This window comes from Onychostruthus taczanowskii, unplaced genomic scaffold (genome assembly GCF_017590055.1).
Source record: "Onychostruthus taczanowskii isolate IOZ18803 unplaced genomic scaffold, ASM1759005v1 scaffold12, whole genome shotgun sequence".
NCBI lineage: Eukaryota > Metazoa > Chordata > Aves > Passeriformes > Passeridae > Onychostruthus > Onychostruthus taczanowskii.
This window is the reverse complement of record NW_024498351.1, coordinates 15083036-15106876: the sequence shown is the minus strand read 5'-3', so window position 1 is coordinate 15106876 and position 23841 is coordinate 15083036. Positions and strand designations below refer to the sequence as shown.

Here is a 23841-nt window from a genome sequence, read left to right as displayed (position 1 = left end):
GAAACTGGACCTTATTAGAAAGTATTCTCATAAATGTCTTACTACAGAGAACATTGTGAGCATCATAACTCATAAGCAAAAATATCCTTCAATGCATTCTTATTTAATAACCATTTAGTTATTGAACCCATTTATAATGAATCACTAGAGTTTTGCCTAACTTTTTTTTTTTGCTTGTGTTGAATTAAAGTCACAAACGATTTTTTTTAAGACATATTTCTTCAAGTTGATATTTCTTAGATTTACATGAATCCCATTTCTGGCAAATAATACATGGTTAAAATTGAATTTTACTAACAATGGAAAGTGAACTTAGTCAAGAGACTAACAAGTTTAAGCTACATCTTGAGCAAGAAAGAAGTCACAGCTAGTCTCAACTTTTGATTAAAAACACAGTCCCGATTCTCTTAATCTGTCCTAGTTTTGCAACAGCAGCCTGCACATTATGATTGACTTTCTTCAGACTGGTGGTCTGGATTGTATTCTATCTGCAAGCCAGTAAAAAGTGGACTATTGGAGGGACCTGTCCTGTTTAACATCTGTATTAATGATTTGGAAAAGGCATCAGACTTGAATATGACACCATGCTAGGTGGGAACAATCAACATAGTCAAGACATGAACATCATTCAGATGGAGCTGGGCTACAGGAATGGCCTGACAGGAACCTTCAGAGACTCAGAATCAACAAATGCAAAGTCCTGCATCCAGGAAGCAAATGCCCCTTACAGCAGTAGAGGCTGGGACTGTCTGGGGAACAACTCTGGGCCCGGGTGAGCGGTGAGCTGTCAGCGAACCAGTGCCCTGGATGCAGAGAAGGCAAACAACCTACCCTACCAGCAAGGGTGTGGCCAGCAGATCAAGGAAAGTGATTATCTCCTCTATTCTGCACTCACTAGATTGCATCTCAATTACTGCACCCAATTCTGATCTTCTACAGCAAGAAAAACATCAACAAACCTAACCGGTGCAAGTCCAAGGGAAAGCCTTGAGACTGAGGGGTGCTCAGCCTGGAGAAGAGGCAGCTTCAGAGGGATGGAGCAGCAGCCTGCCCCTACCTACAAGCAAGTTTTTGAGATGACTCTCAAGCTCTTTGTAAGGGTTAATGTGGAAGATGAGAGAAAACAGACATGAGTTGAAACAAGTTTAAGTTGAATACAATGAAAAAAAAATCACCATGAGGCATGTGGTAGGACAAACTAAATAGAGTAGTTGTACGAGAGTAACTCTGATCTCACGCCTGACCATGTGTTTTGCATATAATTTTTAAATCTTGGCTATTGCCACACTTACAACCACATGCACACATATAAACAGTTGTGTACTCACACCTGCCTTCCCTTTGTTTCTTGGAGCTTGAAACTTCATAATTGTGTAACTTGAGTAGAGAAAAATGATTTTTGGACCATCCTAATGCCACACCAAATACTGCAGTTCCATAACAATTTAAGCTGACCTAACCTGGCTGTCAGAGTTCTGCTTTTTCTCCGCGCTACATGTTCATACCTCTTCTCTGGCATTCTTATGACTCCATAGTACATCAGTTCAAAGAAAAAAAACTGGGAGGAAAATTTGAGGTTTTAATTTTTTAAAACCAATTTAGCTGCCTAACCAGTTCACTACCAGTAAAAATGCCAATATAATAAAAAGGGTGGAACCATTTGCAGTCTGAATTCAGTTTGGTGTGAATTGGTCATGAAACAACAGAGTTCCTAAAAGACACTGAAACCCTGGTTCGTGATGGCGATCATAGGCAGTGCTGCAACCTACATGATCCCACCTCCTCCTCCTCATGATTTAGCTATTAGAACAAGACAAACAGGACTAAGCAAGCAAAACTGAGAAATGCTTACCTACTTTGCAAAGTTTTAATGTGGGGAATGTTAGGAGGCTGATTTTGGTGGGTTGAGGGGTTTTTTTGACTAACAACAAATCCTAACTGGTTGCTATTGGATTATGAAATGCAAATGCTTGGGCAGTTAGGAAAATTTCTATTTATTCTAATATTTTGATCTACTGGCTATTTGAATTTCAAATTAGAATAATGTAAATCACTTAATTGCCCAGTCCTGATACAAAACTTCACAGAACAAACCAAGGAAATATCTACACTGAAGACAAAGGCAGCCTTGCCTTGGACAAGGCTAGAAGAAAACTTTGTATGTGATTAATACTTTTGTCATGCTTGTCAAAGCAAAACCAAAAAAATATTTCATCCATCTCTGAGAGCCTTTACCTTAGGCATTTTGGCCTTTTTTTTTTTTAAAGTTAATGAGGCGCTCATAAGGAGAGAGTTAAAAAATAATTGCCAATGACACTAAAAACTACAATGCTGTCTCAAATATTGAGCAGAGGCACTTTTATAGAAAAACAACACCTAAGCATAAACAATTGATTTAATGGTAATCTCCCACACTGTATGAATCTTTTGTACTGTAAGAGGCAAGCTGCCATATAAGCAATGCTTCAATAAATTCAGCTGAACTAGGAAGCTGCAATTTTACAGACTTCTGGAATTTCTTAGACACAGTATTTTTAAATGAATACTTCATAAAAATCACTTTCAGTATTTTGTTAGATGTAAAGTTTTTATACAGTTTGAGTAATGAAAAAACCTCAGCATTAGTTCATACAGTGGAAATATGGTCACTCCTTGCCAAGATAACCATTACATCTCCATTTTCCATTTATTATTCTTTTAAACTGAATAGAGAAGATTGCTCTTAAGAGATAGTCCAGATACAAATCTCTATTATCCAATTACTTACGTACTCTCTTTCAATTTCTCAATGGAAGGCTCTTACTATCTCTCATAAATCAACCTACATCAGTTGCTTTTGTGAAAAATCTTTAACATAAATATTAATGCTTTGAGCTACTATTTTTCCTGCAATTCTACATAATATCCTTAGGTTCCTTTAGGAAATTACTTCATGTATCATTCAAGCTTTTAAAATAAAATGTATCTTCTTGGAGGCCAGGCTTCTGACTCTCATCCTATAAACATCAGTCATCTAAAACAATTTCCAGAAGTAACTGGAAAGTTTAAAAGTTGGCACATTGTAATTAAGTAGGAGTCAAACTTCTCATCTGTTGAAAATACCACTGGGTGTCTGTATGCATTTTAATGCTTTTCAGTATGCTATGTACAGAAAACAAACACAAGGAAAATGAACATTCAGTCAGAATGTGTATGAGCATGGAGTTTGACTAACAAGAGGACAGATTTCCAAGCTCATGACAGTCCATGCAATTCTTTTTTAGTTTATCTGCAGGCACTCAGCATGGCTAAAGTTGTAATTTAGAAAGTATGTGGTTAGGGAAGGCTAGGGAAGAAAGAGAGGACTGTGATTATTCACAGTCCAGCAAAAATCTGTTTTCTGAGTTTTAGACTCCAGGAATTTCCCAGTAAATTTAAGAGAAGTTGGAATTTCCTGATCTGGCAGATATAACCTAGGGTAGGGAAATATAATTCTCAAAAGAGCTTTCAAAGGTGGACTTGGAATTTTGCTGGACAGAATAATGATGGATTTAAATCAGCCATAAAAAGAGAGATCTGATCTTCTGTCAAGTTCTTGAAAAGGTAGAAGTTAATCATCAGCACTACATGCTTGCTTAAAGAAAACCCCATTCTTTTAAATTTGGTTCAAAATATTTTTAATCCACTTACGAGTTGATCAAATCATGCTTTGAGCTGTCAGTATAACAAGCACCTTTTTCTGTGCCATACTATGAAGAACCGAATTTTTGCAGGTAAAAACAATAAGGAAGCAAGGCAGGGTTTGTAATAAAATAAAGCACTTGCACTCCTTCTTAAATGCAATCTGCATAGCTCTTCACTGACATTTTCAGTATATGGTAATTCATTCTCTCCCAACCCAACTTCTGTGTTTCATCAGTTTTTTACCCTGAAGAAATAGTGGAAAACTCTGGTCTTTACTAGAAATCCAAGTGAAAGAGTCCAAGTCCTGTCTTTTTTGCTGACTTCACTGCTTATGCCACAGATACAAAAAAGATTTCATTTTGCCCATCAGATTTTCTCTCCTTCACTGTACTGCTTTCTCTATATTAAAGTCATTGTACGTCTATCATTTGCATATGCCATAAACAGATTGTAAGAAGATCTCTGGTTTGGTTTACATAAACTTACATAACTAGCAACAAGAACTAGAGACCTCTTCCAAATGGTACCAGAGCAGTCTCAAGGTACCAGGGGAGAAACAGAACTGATAATTTCTTAACATTACAGTATTTCAGTAATTATTAGCATTTCTGCATCTACACATACAAGACATTGTGTCTCAGAGTCGTTGCTGTTTTCAATAATCCATTCATTCCAACAGACATCTTTTATTTGGAATCCCAATAAATACAAAAAAAGCCCACCCAAACACTACCATATGTAACTTCTGATAATGAAACCAACATTCTTGGACAAGAATCTGCAGAAGAAATATATGGCCTCGTGCAACGGAGACAAATAGAATTAGCAAAGTAACTAGCCTTATCTCCTTGTTTTTCCATGCCTGGATTATTCTTCCTGTTGACCCTTAAAACCAGCTGCTGGGAGATACACAAGGAAGCAGCAGTGCTTGGTGACCCTCACTGGAAGCCAAAGAATTAGTCTGGTTCACGGAGCATGGCAATCCACTGTGCCAGCTGAAAAAAGCTGGCTCTGGCATTTTTTGATTCTTTCACTGGGCTTTGGGAAGACAAAATCTCTTCCTTTCACAGACCTGACTAGGAAGCTTAATTGATGACCAAAGGGCCTTTACTGTACTGACATTTCCTATGCTTAAGCTATAACCAAACTCCTTTATAAATGGCCCAAATACTTTTGAATGGCTGAGTGTGCCACAGAACAGATAACTGCAGGGACAGGAGGGACACAGGCAAGAACATGCATGTGGTGTGCTGCTCGTATGATACACACACTAGGCAGAAAGGCTGCTCAGTCCATCTCTCAGAAGAGCAAAGTGGCACTGAGTGTTTTTTGAGAGCATGATTTGCAGTCACTAGGTGCAGAATGAGGTAGAGAGGGGTCAGGGAAATCTCTCAGCTGAGGTTAGGGGAGATGTTTGTAGCCTGCAAAATCCCCACTAAGACAATATAAAGACCTAAACACCCCAGCCCTGACCTTTATGTTTTTGTTTCCTTCTGTTTTGCTGTTGTGGTCCAAAAAGCAGAACTAACAAGAACCATACAGTACAAACCATACTCCTTTTGCCAGTCACTACCAATCTTAGTAGTGTTGTTAAGCTGTCAGCAAGCTAAAATGTACTGTGGATTCCAGAGCACTGAAAAACGTTGCATTCTCCAGCTGCCATCAGCCTAACCTACCTTTTATTTATTCCATACTATTCACACAGAGTGAGTGATATCTTCAAACAGGCTAAGACCCACTCTTTTCATCACACTCCTATCTTCTGCTTATTCAGTTAAGCTATTTTCTGAATGTGAAGAGAAAAGATCAAATATTAGGAACAGAGGGCACTCAGGATGTGGCAGCTGAAGTTGGGAACTGCAGCTGATAAAAATCTGAGAGGAATTTACATAGATCACAGACAGTCCTAGATTGGCTAAATGCTTCTAGTGAGAGGCACACCTCTCAATGCTATCTAGGGGTCAACAATTACATTTCAAAGGAATTTCAACAGCATTGTTTCTTTTTATTTATTTGTCTGCTTTTCCCCCCTCAAGTTTTTCAAACTGATCCATTTTCAAAACTGAAAACTGGATTTTCCTGTTGCCTTGGGTTATGGCAGCTCAGGAAACAGAACTGGGATGCTGCGGTACCTTTTCCACCTCATTCATTCAGGGAAGGTGGCTTTTCAATAGCACCAAGCCATTGAGAGTCAAGAAAGAGATTGGAATCTGTCTTTTTCGCAGTCTTGACCACTACACTGGCTGACAAGAAAAAAATATTCCCAGTTTTTACACTCCCAAAAGAGCCTCTGACACAAATTTTTCATCAAAACTGAAGAATAGAACTTTTTATACAGTTTTATCAACACTGTACCTTCTGAAAAATGAAAAAAGGTACGTTTATTTCAATATTTTAACCAACTTTAACTGTCAGTTTGTCTTCAGACATTAATTTTTTTCTTTTCCTCCTGCCTGGTTTATTAGTGACATCTCAATGAAATATCCATACAGCAAGCTACTACCTTATTGATACTCTCAATAAACTAAAAAAGCAGTTTTGCTTCTGTACACCACTGTTACGGATATCACTTGGAGATATCCCTATAACCAATGTATCTCCTATAAATTAAACAGTTTCCAGTCCATCAGCAGCTATTAGTATAATAATTATTCATTACATAATTTATGAATTCCATTGAAAGAATGATGCAAAATAAGCAGCAACTGTCATTTGCGAAAGATTTTCTGTACATCTTGTCTTGAAATGACATTTTTTAAAAACGAAAAATAAATTAAAGATAGAATTACTATTCTTCCTAAAATTGCAAGAATTTAAGAAACAAAACAGACCACGTAGTACAAAAAAGATTAGAAAATGCTAGGATCATCAAGAACCCCATGTAATTTAAAGGCAACTTCAAGATAGCCCTCAATCAAACCAAATATGTAGCCAGCAGACCAATTCTTTCAAGTATTCATCCACAGGTAGTAATTTAAAAGACAATCACAGTGGTGAATAAAAGCTGTTATGATCTATGAAGTACAGCAAGGTGCCATTCAGGAGAGTTGTTTTCAATCATCCATCTCTCAAAGTGCCTTCTGGAACAAACTTTAAAAGGCCGTCTCTTGCAAAGTCACATTTGAAGGAACAAGGAAAATAAAAATTGTAACAAGATGTTTCTAGTACATTTAGTAGTAACTTTAACATTACACTGCAAATAATATAGCCCACACAGAGGTCTCTTTAATAAGCCAGTTATTAGATGTAATACATATTTTCATCACCAAATTCCAAAATTCAAATTATTACAAGTATACGGAAACTTCAGGATGTTAGAGACCTACACTGATAACAAACAGAGCAGAGTTGGTTTTGAAAGTGACAAATTTAATTACTATATTTTTGCTTGCAGAATTGACAGCTACAGCAAATTGCAGATTTAAATCTTTTTAGACACTACTGAAGTGAACAGTGGTTGAGTTACTTCCATTACACTGCTAAACAGCACTTAAAACCTCCAACCACCCTCCTAATTCCCATTCCAATACAGCACATTTTAGTCTCCTTGTCCCACAGCTACATGATTATGTAATTTGTGCTTTAAAGGCACAGGTGTTTGGGATTAAGGACTTCATGTTGGGTAGGGTAAGAATTACTTCACTTGCATTTAAACAGATTACATCAACACTTCACCTTGCTAAAACTAGGGTTTTTTTCTAAAATATGATGTCTAGTTAATCAGATGATCTAACACTAATAAAGCCACATTTACCTATGTACGCCTGCTAAAAAATGAAGGGAAGGCACATCTGGAGGTTCTCTGGTCCAACATACTGCCCAATGCAGGAGAATTCTGAAACCAGACCAGGGTGCTCTGAGTCATGCCCACAAGCATTCAAGGCAACCTACTCTAGTGTTTGCCCACAAATCTCAGGCTGCACTGCCAATTTTTTTTCTGATGCAGTAAATAATTGCAATTCCATTTGCAAAAATTTTTAAAGCTCTTCTGGGATGCAGATTAGATTATATATTGGCCCATCAGTTTCAATACAATGAACAGTATTAATTGTATTTCCATGTTAAAATTGTGGTTTCTATTGAAAAAAAATTTCATCAGTTGCCTGCTGTTTCTTTAACATTTGTATGGAAGACCAAAATCAGTACTCATGTGGTACACATTCTATATCTAATTTATCCTTTGTCACCACAATGTGCAGGGATTGTGTTCAGGTGATCAAACTTTTCAAAATAATAATAACCTTTATAAAAAAAGGTTAAAAGGTTACTTGTCACTGATGCAGAAGTACTATAAGCTTTTGTTGTGCTATGATCTTTAATGGGATCTTTTCATCTTTGTTCATGCTGATTTTAAACCCTTCTACTCTGATGCACAACAAATTTCCACAAACAGATCTGTAGTATGACTGAAGATGGGCATCAAACAGAAGCAACACATAGAAAGGGAAATACCTTCAGCCTTTACTAGCACAAAATTTTACTCACAAACTCAAAACTTCAGAGTCTGCTAGCCTCTGTTCTCTCTTTCAGGAATTCATCAGACCTCCCAAACTGACAACTGTCAGTTAAATACTGCCCCATGAACGATTTTATTGTCTGAAAGAAACATATAAATATGTTCACATGAAAATCAAATGTGTCTCAAGAAAACAGGTAGAAGTGAAATATGGTAATGCACTAATACATTTTCTCTGAAATAGGAGAGTAAACATGGATTTTGTAAAAGTTTGTGCTGGCTTTTTTTTATTTTAAAAAATAATTTAAAATAAAGATTGTTATTCATCATACAGACTGTCTGCCCAATCTCCTGCCTTCCAACTTAATATCTGATTTCTATTACTGGGTATATTCTTAGGATAGTTCTACAGCAGAGCCAAAGGTCTTAACATTAGAGGAAAAATTTGTCCCTAAATTGCCTCACTTGGACCTTGATGAGTTTGTACACAGCAGTAAAAAGATTATTTATGCTCCTTGATTAGCTCAGAATTCTATTACTTCAGTGTAAAGTAATCACTGATCAGTGATTACTTTAGATCAGTGATTACTCTAGATCAGTGTCTTGAAAAGACAATAGATCGCACGGTATAAGAATGGGCACTTTGAAAGACTTTACCATCCCAATATTCCTTTTTCCCTTCATCACCAAGTGACGTCAGGCTGATTCACAGCCAAAGGAGATAGCCCAAGGACAAATAAAGAGGTAATGCTCTTTGGATACATCTCAACTGGGAGAAGTGTGGTTTCAGAGTGCTTCCAGCCTCCTGGGCTGCCGGACACTACAATGAAGTGAAACTTGCTGAAGTGCTGCTCCCAGCTCTCAAGGCTGACGTCTGGATCAGCTGGTCCAAAAGAGACCTATGACCTGTCATAGTTCATGAACTACAGTTCAGGTAACCATGGGACTAGATTTCCAGGGTATGTGCTCATACTTCTGTTTAGGTGCAACCATTCTTGAGTCAGGACCCTTTAAGCTTCTTGCACATCAAAAATTTTTACAAGTATCCAATGATTGCATGCATAAAGTCAAGTACTAAGTTATTATCAAAAATAAAATCAAAATCCTCATCAGGACATCACCACCATCAAAGCCACATGAGACCTTTCATGGTATCTGAATGTTACTGTGTTCATCATCAGTGCAACATCAGCTTTAAACATTTCTGCAGGTCTTAAACAGATGGGTACTTACCACACCTAAGTAAAAAGAGGTCATTTGGACAAAGTTCTAATGCTGGCCATTTAAAAAAATTCAAATACAGTACTACAAAATAGCTATTTATGAGAGGTTATTCTCAAGAGATCTGTTAGAAACCTATTACCTTAATAAGCAATGACCTACTATCTCAATAAGTTCTACCACAAGAAGGGTTCTTTAAATACTGTCATCCCTTGACATCAGACACCTGCAGTGAAAGTGTTTCAGCAATTTCAAGCAGCTGGATGAAGCTGCTTAACTAACTAGGACACCAGCCAAATTCAGAATAAAATAAAAAATAATTTAATTGATTAAATGATTAATCTTAAGTGTTGATTATGGGAACATTACTTCAGGGCATTTTTTGAATTGGTTTTGTTGTTGTTGCTGTTTCTTTTTTTAAAGTACTCTGCATACATTTTTTAAAATACTAGGCACCACAACTTCAGCCAGAAAGAAGATGCATAACAATTTTTCATCAAAACCTGGCTGAAGAAGGGCAAAAAACCCCCAAAACCCCACCCTAAACAAACAAACAAAAAAACCCAAAACAAACAAAAAAAAACAAAACAAAAAAAAAACCACCAAAAAAACCCCTACAAACAAACAAACAAAAAAACCCACAAAGCCACCAACCAGGAAATATCAAATCTAGGAGGTTCTAAGGATTTTGCATTAAAAATCCCTAACTGTTCTACATTTGTCCTCCAAGCTCACTTTCTTGCCAAAATCTTGCCTGGAAAAATAGAGTTTTGATGTCTCTCATGTATAAGCCAACAGGCCAGCCAGGTCCTGAATGCAAATCAGCAACCTGCTACAGCACAGAAGCCTGTGGCTCATTTTACATCATTCTAAGTCAAGCTAGCAAGCGAGCCAGAACAACCACATAAGCAAACAGGAACAAAAGCAAGAACAAAACCCCATAATTCATATCACCATAATAATTTCTTTTACTTATCAACAATTTATTCATCTTCTAGACCATAGCATCGTTAATTTAGCTAACAGCTGCTTAACCAACAACCCCTTAGCAAACTTCAAACTTCAGTTCACTAACTTTCTCTCCAAGAGCAGATATAAAATGAGAGCCTAGCGATTATCAATAACAGAGGAAAACAAACAAACAAAACAAAAAAAATTCCAGAAAATAATATGCAGAGTTCAGAAACTTGAAAGAGCATCTGCTTGCTGTGTACTAAATAATCCTGCATAGTCAGCCTTACTTGCTGCAGTCGTGAACCACTGACCAGGCTAGCCTGACTAAAAGGCTTATGGTATTTGTATACTTTCCTGCATCCCATAATATCTCTAGTCATTTAAACACTATTCCAGGAATGTCCTGTAGAGGCTTCAGATGATTATTCACATCCATAGCATTCTACTACTCATTAGAATGACTGTAAATGTGTTAGCAGCTCGTTTCAAACATTGCAACATGACAGAAAGAGGTCATGTCAATTCCCTGTCAGATTGCTGCCTTGAATTGCATTCTCTTATGTATGCCCATTTACTCCTCAATGCTTAAGCCAAATATATTTTAAATATTTTATACTTCCATTCCAAATGATCCTTCCTCACACTGTTGCCCATTAAAGCACCACCTCAGCCGGCCACTTCTGCATAAAACATAGCTGCAAGAAGGTGGGAAATATGAAAAACTTTGACAAAACTCCTACTGGCCAGCATCATTAAGACACAAAAATACTGGAGAGAAGACATGGATTTCTGGGGTTTCTCAACATGTCTACATTTCAAACCAATTAATTAACTAATCCATAAATTAAAGGGAACACTGTAACTTACTTCAGAAGGGTGAAATTGGTGAAATTCAAGTCAGACCCTCAGAGATCACATCATCTGAGGACTATGTTGTTTTCTTAATCGTACTCCAACCCTGTGGACATTCTGATGCCAGTTTTGTCAGCTTGTCACCTCATTCTTGAATGTAATAGTAAATAGTTTTGTGTCTTAAACTCATACCATAACTTATTTTGTAAATCTTTCTGAGAAAAGTCCATAGCATTCCAAACTAGAACTTATTTCCACTGTACCATTCCATCCAAACTAAAAAGGAGGGCTACATGCAAGTCATTGCATTCACACTTACAGTCTCAAGCTACAAAACACCCAAAATACCATTTGAGTCAGACCCTGCACACAATAAAATTTTCCATTACTGGGAATGTAACTAAAATAAACCTCAGAAAAAATACAGTCACAAATAACATTTTCAAGCTCATAATTTAGAATTTATTACAAATTACTGTACAAGATGAGGACATGTTAAGACAGCACTAACAGAATGAACTGAAAAACACCTGATTTTTCTTTTCTGTAACATGTGACTACACTGAATATACACTGGGTCTTGGGAATAGGGGGATCAAATTTGGATGGACAGTGGGCTTAGGTACACACAGGAGTACACTCCCAAGAGTACGCAAAACCACTATCACGTCTCATAGAGCCCTTAGGCAGACCATGACTTCTGTCACAGTTTTAATAATAAATTAAGAACACAAGTAGTGTGTTAATACATTTCTACTGAGAAAACGCTTCCTATATGAAATTTGAGCTCCTGAACTTCTGAAGTCTCCTGAGATTCTCAGGGAAGACTATTTTTACCATCTCTCTTCAAAAATAATTTAAAAATAAAAGTAGATTATTTCATGCTCTACCAAGTAATAACGTATACAGAGATACCTCAAGCTGGGTATTCACAGTGCAAAGCAGGACAGACAAAATGTCTTAAAATTTAAATCACGTCCCAAGTATACGTCACCACACATGTATGACAATTGAAGTACACTTGAGTGGTGGATAATCTATGAAACAAAAATGTCACTTATTTCACAAGGAAACTTGGTATCACTAGCATCTCTTATGAACCCACCAAAGACTAACTAAATCATAGTCAAAGAACCCTCATAAGCAGTAGTGACCACAGTCCATTCCACAGAAACAAAGTCCATTAGGTATCTCTAGATGTTCTACTTTTCCCATTGCCTTCCCAAAACTAAGAATAACATCCAAATATTCCCTGTGTAGTTCATCTCCCAGCTGTTTCAGCCTTCCTGCACTATAAATCATTCTCCACTGACAATTGGTCTCTGCTGTGTACTTTGTGGAACAGAAGCCAAAACCAGCAACCCCTTGGTCAGGCTCTGCAAGAGTCAGGCTACAGTCAGAATGGCTCAAAAAACATGAATCAAATCACAGGATGACACTGTAATCACTTGCTAAATAACAGCACTTTAAAAATACAGTTATTTGTCTAATAACAGCATTTAAAAAATCTACCACACAAATCTGAATCACATCTCTGATGCAAACTGTTTTTAATTGGTTTTCTAAGATTAATTAAGAGTTTTCACAGAAACATTTTGTTAACATTGGTGAAGAGGCAAAACGTTTAACTCTAAATAGACATTTTTTGCATAGTCAATAACATATGCATTAAGAATGAAGGGCTAGGTTTTGAGTAAGAGCACTCATTGCAGATCAGATCATCATGGCCTCTCATGAGACAGACATTTCTGGGCTACACTGCAGTTTAACCACTGACAGTACTAGACAAAGGAAAAAACCCATCCCATTGTTTCTCTATCAAGAATAAATAAATGTCTTTCCTTGACAATTTTCTGCAGTCCATCACAGACAGCGAGTAAAGTTAAGATGCCCACATTTTCAGCCAAAGTGGGTCATATGTCTTCTTTTGGAAGCTCTATGGGAACAATACATCAAATACCCTGCCCAGAAGTGTCCTAGCGAGTGACAGGCAGAAGAGACCAGAATTGCTCCTCCACAGTGTGATCCCAATAAAAACACTGCCATGCAGCTATACGACAGGGGACACCTGTGCTTTGGTCAAACCCATCTCGGCAAGATGGTACTAAGACATACGCCTGCCACTTAGCTAAAAGGCAGGCGACATTCATCATGCATTGGACATATTTTCTGCCATATGGCATGATGTGCTTGTACACATTTGCAGACTATCAAAAGTTCATCTGCCATATGATTAAAACCAGCCCCATTCCCAGGCAGACATTCCCAGCTCTATGAGGGAGGTAAGCTCCTATGGCTGAAGGGCCAGGCATTGAATCAGAGTAGGAATTCTTCACCGGTCAGATCTGTAAGACTTAAAATAAGCTTATCTGGACAAGACTACAGTTTAGCACTTAGAAGTATTTTAAAAATAAACAATAGGTGTGTAAAGTACTATTCCTTTATTAACAAGGAGAAAGTTGGTGTGTCCTCACAGAGCTTAGTTAAAATACAGATTCTCCTAGATCTTTCCCCCTGTACCAATAGTCAAAAAATACTTATATTTCTAGATATACTGAAAGCATGATTACCAAATCAATCAGCATATTATGGAAGGCATTCCAGTAGGTTGTTCTTTTTTGCTTTTCAAATAAAGATTTAAGTTTTATTTCATGAATTGAGAAAAATAGCACAGACATCAAAGCTGGTCCAACTTGAAACATTGTATTGCACACAGCAAGAGTATACAGAAGTTCAAGTTTGCAATCCCAAGATAATGTGTCTTTCCATACCCACACAATTACTTTGAATACAATATGTATTCAGAGTTGATGAGATAAAGTTGCTTTTCTTCAAGTACAAACAGTATCCAAGTTCAAAGGACAGCATCTGATCTTGTTCTATAAGATGCAAATGATTGTTTCAGTCAACAGAATAAACTGACAGACTGCTTCTAGCCCACAAGTCCTAACCAACAAAAAAAATCCAAAAGCAAATTAGCTTTTAAAAAGTACACTTAAACAAAGGGGGAAAGCAATCTCTCCCCCAAGAAGTTCTTTTAAAAACAAGAGTCAGAGATTGACTTCATCAGGTAGGAACTTCACCATCATTAACGGTTTTGCACAGGAAAAAGTCACTGGGAAGAGCAACAGTCTTCATCAATTCTAAATATGTGCTATTTAAAAGACCCAAAACCTACATCCACAATGCAAATCCCTTCAAATTACTGAAGAAACACAAAAGGAAAACAGTAACCAAGGTCTAACTTCCCTTTTCAGCCACTAGCTGCCCCTTCCAAATGAAGGACAAGTCAAACTGTGCATACAGATGATGATCTCAAATGCATGAAGACAAATGGCTCCACTTTGCTTCACACAATAAGACATTAAAAATCTGGAATTACACCATCATTCTGGTGAGACACTTTGCACCAGAGCACAAAACACATTTTATGAAAAATTAGGAACTAAATGCATCAAAGTAAAAGATTTTCTTATCTCTTTCATAAACAGCAGAAATTAGCTATTCATAAGCATACTGTCAACAGCAGCACATTCTCAAAAAACAGCTTCTAATTCTGCAACCACACAATGACAACATTTCTCTTCAACACAAGCTTCACAGCAACAAACTTTTAAAAGGTCAGTAAAAAATTCTGCAACATCATAAATGTTTCCTGGTTATAGAAAACATATTTAGGATGAGGACATGTGTGACAGTTTTTCTGCTGGCTCACCCAGCAAAGATGAACACAAAGACATGCACAAGAAAACAAAGGAAACGCCCAACAACAGAAATGGACACCTAAGACTATAGTTCCATGGCAACTAGGATTGATCTTCATCTTGATTTCTACAGCACCATTCTCCCCTTCTGCTCCCAGCTCTGGACATGCCTCCTGCCTCACACTAGCATTAGTACCCAGTCAGCAACACAACACGCTGATTCTGCTGGAAAACAACCCTAAAAAACAATGGGGTTCATTTTAGCCAAATCGTCTCCTGGGCTCAGTTTTGCTGGCAGAAGGAGGACACGTAAGCAGAACCATGCCAGTTTGGAGGCTGCATTATCCTCCTGGAATACTTTTCTACTCTCCTTCCAGGTAGCTTAAATCCGTAAGAGCTTAAACACCACAGCATAACAGTTGTGGAATCTTAGCATAGTTTCTATTCATGCCTTTCTGAAAGTGTATCACCATGGAAATATTACTGTATGTAAATTTTTGTTTGTCCATTTTCAATATTTTCATTACTTCCAGGACTACTAGTCCAGTTTTCAGTCACCTGTGTGATGCATAAATTGTTAAATTACAGATACCAGTAACACTTTTTTAGGCTAAAAAGAAGAAGGTAGCAAAAAACCAAAATAAAGCACTTTTCACAAAATTCAACTTATCTGTTGATGTTACAAACATTAGTAAGTAGAAGTAGAGAAATCCTCTTATCTTATTACAATAACCTTAGTATCATGCTCAAAGCACAGAATTTTAACCAAAGAGTTGATGACTGGTTATTTAACTGGAAAAAAAGTCAAAAACTCCTAATGCAATCTGTACAGATCTCTAAAGTCATAAATAATTTTTCATATTTGATTTATATATTGACTCTCGCTATTTTCCTTCACGTGTACAACTTCTCATTAAGTCTTATATTGTGCATATTGTAACACTATTTTGTAAGTCAAGATAGGTTTTAATCAAAATAGTTCCAGTAGGCAAGCGCTACAGACACAGGTCTGGATAAAGCACAGCCTATAGCACTTGTCCCACTTCACATACCAGGTCACAGTTCTTGGCTGTGACCAGCAGTACATACTTTGCACACATAAGCAAATAGTCCACAGCATTTCCTGACTTCTTAACTTCACATGCCCTGAGATGAAAGACACAGTGCAGGTCTATCACTTCCAGAGAAATAAAGAATAAAAGCGTTATCTCGGAGTTACCATAGCCATTTTCACTAATGCTAAAATCAACAACACACAGCCCCATGCAAATGACAGACTGGTTAAAAAACTCACATACACAATCACTTTGTATTTTAACACTGTGTGATGCTATCACAGTTACAGTAGCACTGCAGTATTAGAATTCTGCTTTACACTGGATAAACAAATGAAGATGTCAGAACTTCAGACACAGCTAGTCTCTCATTACATGTTCAGTACTTGCATGATGGATTTTATTTTGAATAAATATAGATCAATTAAGTAAAAGCAGTCCTCAACCTGTCACTGAAATCAGAATGAGATACTAGACAGTTTCACAGGGAGCATGCACATTCCTGAGCAGCCAAGGAGGCAGAAATAAATTAGGTGGAATTGGGATAAAAAACAGCAAATGGTACTACAGGATGAAACAGGGAAGAAAAAGATATTTGGGGGAAAAAAATGTTGCCCTATCTCACTACAGGATCATTTCAATCTGTACATCTTGGAGTGCCATCAAAGGATTCTCAACTAATTTTTCAAAAGAGCAAGTTGACCATTGCTTATTAAGGCTCAAATGTCATAAAGTATATTGAAACAATAATTTAGAAGCTCCACACCATCAGAACATGAAAGCCTCATTCCCTCCTGAGTTATTAGCAAACAAGGGAAGCGAAGATAGAAAGGGAATGAGAAATTATATGAGAAACCAGTGATGTTTTGCCATTAAATTCATTCTTAGCAAGCAGCAGCCTAAAGAAAGGCCATTATCAGGTAGTTGCTGCAGTGGTAAATGATCAGTGTTGAGGTCAGCACTTAAAACAGAATTAAGATCAATCCCTTGCAAACCGTAATAACTAACACTTATTATTTTATTCATCTGCCACAGCACAGCTTTCTTACATGCATTAAAGAATCAATCCAAATGTATTTTCGAGTCTCTGATGATGCCTCTCACCATGTTATTTCATTTCTGCTTGCCTCTTATTTGCTATCTTTAATGAGCCCTGTGTCTTATATGACTCCTGTTTCTGCTGTGACTGAAAGTCTTCTACCATGCACCCCTGAGCTACAGCAATGTCCAGGAAAGAGATAGGATGAAAGTCCCCCTGCCTAAATAACTTCAACTTCACTATCTTCAGTCCTCACAGTCTCTGCTGTCCACAAGACAAGAGAAAGCAAGTTCCAGTGAAAAGGTAAGGAACAAACTGCCCTTCTTTTCTATGGAAAAAGGGCAAATGACACTTAATTGCTGAAACCTAGTAAATTTCCCAATTCAGACAAATCCAGAACAAGTTACAAAATCCCATGCTAAAACTTGTAGTGTTTTCACCTCCCCAAAAGATGAGAGCAGCAATGGAAACTGCATTGCCTACTCACAAAGCAACCTCTTTCACAATCTCTTAACTTGTAAAGTTCTCTGGTTTTCTGACATCCAATACTTCTCAAGCACTTTCTTAGTTATACAGTTAGCAAGTACTCTCGAAACATTTCAGCAGAAGTATACTATAAACTATTTCAAATGTACAAATGTATTTTTAAAAGATTTTAGACCTCAGTGGAAAGTGAAGTGAGAACAGAAAGGGCAATTTTGTTTTCATAGCAACTCATTCCTTACCACTGACAGGAGTGCAGATAAAGATTTAAATGAAGATCACTTGCAGCTTCAGAATTTGTGATGCAGAACTCATTATAGGCAAGCTATAAAAAAACATCTGTTTTTAGTCAATGGTGATCAGCAGTGTGCACTGGACTATTTATTATGTAGAAATCAAGATAAGAAAAGACCTGAATTCACAGTAAGAAAACCAAGCATCATCCAACTTCTGAAAAATTCAGATTACTGAGATTCCTATCTCCCATTTCATTCCTCCTTGGTGTGTTACTCTGTTGGTTCCACTAAGGAATATAACAAACATGAGGCCTACTTAAAATGTGTTGAATGATGGAAAAAAAGAATTCTCCTTCTCAAATTCCTGTCCCACCCAAGCCCCTATTAATTATCAGAAAAAAACCCCAAAGCAATACTTTACAATTACTCAGTATTCCAAGAACATGAAAGAGTTTCAAGGGAACTTCAAAAAACAGTATTCATTCCTCTAACCCTTTCTCGCCTTTTCATCTGCTTCAACCTCTTCAGTCCATAGTTGTCTTTTAATATTTTTGTCAAGTAGTAGGAGGATAAAATTCATACTTTGGGCTATTTCTCTGCTTACAATAAGCCAGTTCCAGAAGAACTGTCATGACCAGCAAGTTCTCAGCTTGTTGTAGCTTGAGAGAGTCATGAACAGAGAAATTAAATCTATATATTTAATGACTGAAAATGTTGCTACAACTCTCACATTCTTGCCTTTATGTCTTTCTGTCTATCTCAATTATAGATCTTAAAGTTCAAGTTCAAGTGGCCCTCTCTTTTGGGCCACTAACCTCTAAAACAAATCAGCACAGAAGAGTGTTTGAAGAGAAAAATCACTGGTGAACATTGCAAAACATTAAAAACCCCTGAGCTTCCACAACACTCCCAAAAACACAAGCTAAGTCACTATTGCCCTTGAAAGTGTGAGATTCTCTAACATCAGTGGGACTATTCAGATGCATAAAGTGGGCAAAACCGAAAACTGAGTCCCAAGCTTGAAGGTGATGTTTTTTTCCACAGTTGTACACAAGGCTATAATTGTATTAACAGACCTGCACCACCTAAGCAGAAACAAATATATGTTCTAGAAAAGAACATGAGAAAAAATATTTGAAAACACAAGAACCACAAACACAATTTTCCAAGATGCTTTCAAATATGGCATTTTCAACTGCCCTCTTATTTCTAAATGTGAATATTTTAAACCAGTAACAAGTTCCTAACTGTGCTCAAATACACCTGGCAATTTACAAACATATGGCTAATGTCTCAGAGCACTAGTCTTCAGTATTTGTATCTTCTAAATCAAAGAGGATAAAAATTATTTTAGAACATCAAACATGACTTTTCTATGTAATAATCCAGGGAATGCAGTGTAACAACAGCAGAAGGAATACTGTCAGTAAAAACTTGTCTATTTTACACTTGCTTTACCAATGAAATATTTTAGAAGCCTGTGTACGATAATATTCCACAGGTACATCATGAAAACTTTATGATCTCTATGAGATAAAATAGTTGGGGAAGAAGAAAGTCCTAAAGTATCACCAGACAAGTCAATATGCTTTCAGTCTTTATAATTCATTACCTTCATTTTGACAATTTATTATAAGTTTTAGAAACTACATTAATCCAGATTTTATTGTATTGACAAACTTGGAAAACCACTTTTCAACTTTTCTGACACCAAGCCGAAATAATGTTCTGTATAGTTTCCAAATGCATATTCTCTAAATAGACGGAAGATAAAACTGAATCTAAAGCAAAATCATCACAAGACTTTCACGAATTTCTTATTAGCTTTTCCAAAACAAGTCACCAATATAAATACAAATACTGCAAGCTGCACATCAGATGAGCTTGTCAGTCTCTCCTCCATGCAGGGAATTCAGCTTCACAGCTGAGCCATGTACACTAAAGCATGGATTCTCTTAAGTACCTAGGGCAAAATCCCTTTTTGTTTGTTTTGCATGACTGACGCAGGTTAACAATTATTTCAAACACTACTCTTCTGAAAAGGTCTTTATAATCTGTAATGAGAACTAAGGGAGTAAGCTCTCAGGACTTGGTTTCCCTTTCACCTATAAGGTATTAATGAAACAATATTTATCCTATTCCTATAGGATGGCAAACACACAACTGTTATGTCACTGTCTGCTCTGTTAATGAGAGTGAAGACTCAAATTTTACCATCAAATTTTACCATCAAATATGAATAGTCTTGAACTATTAATACAGAAGGTATTAAATTAAATTAGTAGTATACTAATTGAGGCAGTATTACAAGTTCATTCCATATCACATTTTACCTCAATCATACTATCTTCTATTCTGCTTTGAAAACACACATTTAAGGTCTAAAACTGAACAAAAACATATCCACTATCTCTAGAGACAGTAAAGACAGAAGTTTTATACTGCCTGTAGAAAAAAAAATCACCCAAGAATGCCAGGTGTAATAAATAACATTGTCCTGTATACCTTATCACCTCACTGATATTTGCAGGGTAATTAACAAGTTGTGAAGTACAGAGGAATTTAAGCATGAAGTTTGCCGCCACTGGAATGTGCTGTTATAGCAAGTAAGACTGAGCAGCAGGCCTTACACAGCACATGATGCTCGTCAAAACTTTCCCCTGCAACTTGCAGCCAGCAAGCTTCGCCACAACCACCTTTTCTAAGTCGACCTGAGAAATATAAACCAAGGCCTTCATTTATAATTCAGTGCTGCTTGTTTCATAAATTGATAGTGTCTTTTAGAAGTTGGTTTGCTTTTGTTTTTTTACCTAGTAAGACTGTACTGTTTCCAATTGCAACACCGTATTTCATAATATGCACAAAGTTTTGGGGTTTAATTACTTTTCAGCACCACTTCGGACAAAAGATACGGTTTGCACTAGGTATCCTGCGCGCCTGTGATCCAGCTATTAAAAACAGTCATTGAAGCCGAGGCACAGAGCCAGCATCCGTGTCCAGCCGGCAGAGCTGCCCCGGGCACTCCGGGACGAGCAGCCTTCGCGCAGGCTGCTTCACTGGCTGAAGCACTTGCACAGGCTGAGTCTTGCAGAGCTCAGCCCCGGCAGGGGCAGCGAACACGGCGAGCTGCGGCCGGCGGGGGCTGAGCGGATTTGGGCTCGCTGAGGCCTAGCGAGCACGCGAGGCCTCCGGCAGCCCCGGCTCCTTCCCCGGCAGCCCCGCACACCGCTCCGGGGAGCGGGGGCATACGGGAGGGCCCCGCGCCCGGGATGCTCCGCCAGCCAGGAGGGGGGAGGCGGCCCCGCTCCGCAGCGCCCGGGGGAGAGGGAGGGCGAGGAGCCAGCGCCTCCGGTTTGGGAGGAACTCGCAAACTTTGGTACCTGTCGGGAACTCCCCAAATGCCAGCAACCCCCGGCCGCTCCCAGAGGAACTCTACCGGCTTCTCCCTCCCTACCCGCCCCAACACCAATTCACTCCACAGGCTTAGAAACAAGCCTGTGCCCGTGCCTGCGGGAAGGAGGGCACGGTGTGCCCGGCTGCAAGCAAGGGCTTCTCCTGCCCCCCCGCTCCCCGTCCCGAGAGGGGATCCTCTGGCGCGCTCCGAGCCCACCGCCCGCCCGGGCCTCGCCGCCTCCCTGCCCGCGCTCCACCTGTCCCGGGGGTCGATCCAGCTGGTCTGCTTGGTGTTGTGGTCGATGTAGAAGACTTTGCCGTCGTAATCCCTCGCCTCCTCCCAGCCATCGGGTAAGGGAAGCTGCCCATTCCCCGCTTTCCTAGGCATGGTCGGTCGGCGGGGGTAGCTGCTCCATAGGGACAGAAAGAAAGACGGGAAGCGGGAAAAGCCCCGACCCGGGCCGGGGAAGGGGCCGGGAGCGGGGGCTCGCGGGAGCCCAGGGAAGCCCTCTGCCGGGTCTCAGTCCACCATGCCCGGGCTGCCGGCGGGTCAGGGCTGCCGGCGGAGCCCAGCTGCCGTCTGGGCGCGGGGAGCCCGGCTGAGCCCCGGGCGGCCGCGGCCGCCGCTCATTAGCATGAGATTAGCATCCATCTCATCTGCATGCACATTCCTCCCGCCGCATTCCTCAGGGTTAACCCTGGCCGCGCTGCCCGCCGGGCTGGGCCGGGCAGGCCCGGCCGCGGATCCGGCGCGGAAGCGTCCGGCGGGGCAGCGCGTAGGGCCGGACGGCGGGCAGGAACGGGGGAAAGGCTGCGAGAGGGGCCCGCCTGTTTCCATCGAGCTTTGCTCGGGGGCTCGGCCGGCGTGGGGGCAGGAGACAGCCCCCCGCTGGGGACGGGCGGTTCCGGGCGCTCCGGCCGCGTCCCCGCAGCCCCGGCCCCGCGGTCACCGCCGCCCCGCGGGGAACAGCAGCGGCCCGGCATGAGGGACACACCGCGCGTCCCATTCTTTGTCTGCCAACTTGCTGCGGCCCTGCATCGGGTGGCGCAGGAGGCTTTGTCGCGGGGCACGTCCTGGCCCTCGGAGCGCGGGGAACGTGCCCCGGGAAAAGGCAGCTTTGCCGCTGCCTCCATGCCCGAAGTCGGGACGGTGTCGAGTTCCCTCTCCCAGCCGTTCAGGTTCCGCCAACCTCCCTTCGCATCCTTGTGAACTCTTGCTAAAGTCCAGTAAAGTTCAAGGGTTCCTGAAAAGGACCTTGATATTTAAAATAACTGAGTTAAAAATTTAAATACAAATAGGAACCCCTCTTTCACCATGGAAGTACCTAAACTAAGTGTCTTTAATTTTGTTTTTGTGTTTGTTGGTTTGGGGTTTTTTTTAACAGAACCACCAGTGAAGCATATGTGTGCGCCGTGGGTGCCCTGGACTTGTGGCCTGAAAAACAAGCAGCTAAGTCGCATTAAGTATAGACGCCAGGTGTGAGTTACTGAGTGTTTATCTCTCATTTGCCATAGGAGAAGAGTACCCCAAGCTGGTTACCATGGTTCAGCTGATAGAAGGTAATTTAATGAGCTCTATTAATTTGCATGTGTATCTGATTCCAAGATCTGGCACCAGAAGTAGAGCATCAGTGGGGGAATATGACTCTTTAGGTTGGCAGCTGGAACTCCTAGGTAACTTAAGTCCCTGTTTCCTAGAATGTTTTATTTCTTTTTATTTAAAGTTACTGGTTTTAAGTAACAAGATTTTCCTGGGAGAGGGAGTCTCAAACCCAGAGCTGGTTTTGTGGTGGTTTTTTTTTGTTTGCTTGTTTTTTTGTTGGCTTTTTGTTTTGTTTTTTGGGGTTTGTTTTGGTTTTGGTTTTTTTTTTTTTTTTTTTTTTTTGTTATTGTTGTTGTTTTTTTAGGTTTTTTATTTGTTTGTTTTTGGGGTTTTTTTAATGTCTGTTTATCTTCTCCATTATAGCTTTCTAGTATTCAGCTCTATAAATTATTCTTCTGGGGCAATACACACTTATTAAGTACTGGACTTATTCTGTGCATAGCAAGTTTTTGGATTCCACTTCAGAGGCCACATATCTGACAAGCACTGAAGTAACTCATTTGCAGCTATCTACTGTTGGGTCTGCTCCTAAATAGAAAAATGTACCAGCAAGATATTTTTTAAATTTAGCTAATTGCCAGTCTGGTACAGATAAGATCTGCATTATTTTAGTCATTCTACTTATTTTATTCTGCAGTCTTGTCTCCAAATGACCCATATGCCTCCCTCCTCCAGACTTTTTTGAAGATTTTGACGTCTAAGGTAATGTGCAGTGAAACTGTACTTTGTACGTGAAGTCAGGTCCTGGTAGTTACCAGTGGAGAAAAACTGAGCTGTGCTAACTTCTAGATATCCATAAGAGTTGAGCTGCTTAGGGAATGCAGCAGGATTATTGCCTATTAAAGAGACAGGTGCATTTCTTTTCATTGAGAATATTGTTTCAATGAGCTTTTTGGCTTGTAAGGGCTTGTTTTCTTGTCCATCAGTAAAAAACCATCCCCACATTTACCAAGCATTTAGTTTGTGTCCTTTTAAACAGTCTACTCAATTTTATAATTTGTTTATAGGAGTTGCCCTATAGTGAGAAATTACATATGGCAGTTGCGGGACAGGATAAACTGAATTTCTTTTTCTGTTTTAAAGTTCATTTTGCATTATCAGTAAGACATTTCATTACGTAAGTTGATACAAATCTATAGAGGATATACATTTCTTTCTGAAACCAACTGCCAGTTATATTTG

General features: G+C 39.2%; 1 protein-coding gene across 1 annotated transcript in view; it reads right to left on the bottom strand.

The window, feature by feature from the left end:
* Positions 1-21539, bottom strand: part of WWC2 (WW and C2 domain containing 2) — a 93498-nt gene extending 71959 nt beyond the window's left edge. Inside the window, exon 1 of the mRNA XM_041395839.1 lies at positions 21314-21539. Coding sequence (XP_041251773.1) covers positions 21314-21444 — 131 coding nt within the window. The 5' untranslated portion in view covers positions 21445-21539. The remainder of the gene's footprint in view (positions 1-21313) is intronic.
* Positions 21540-23841: the final 2302 nt, after the last annotated feature.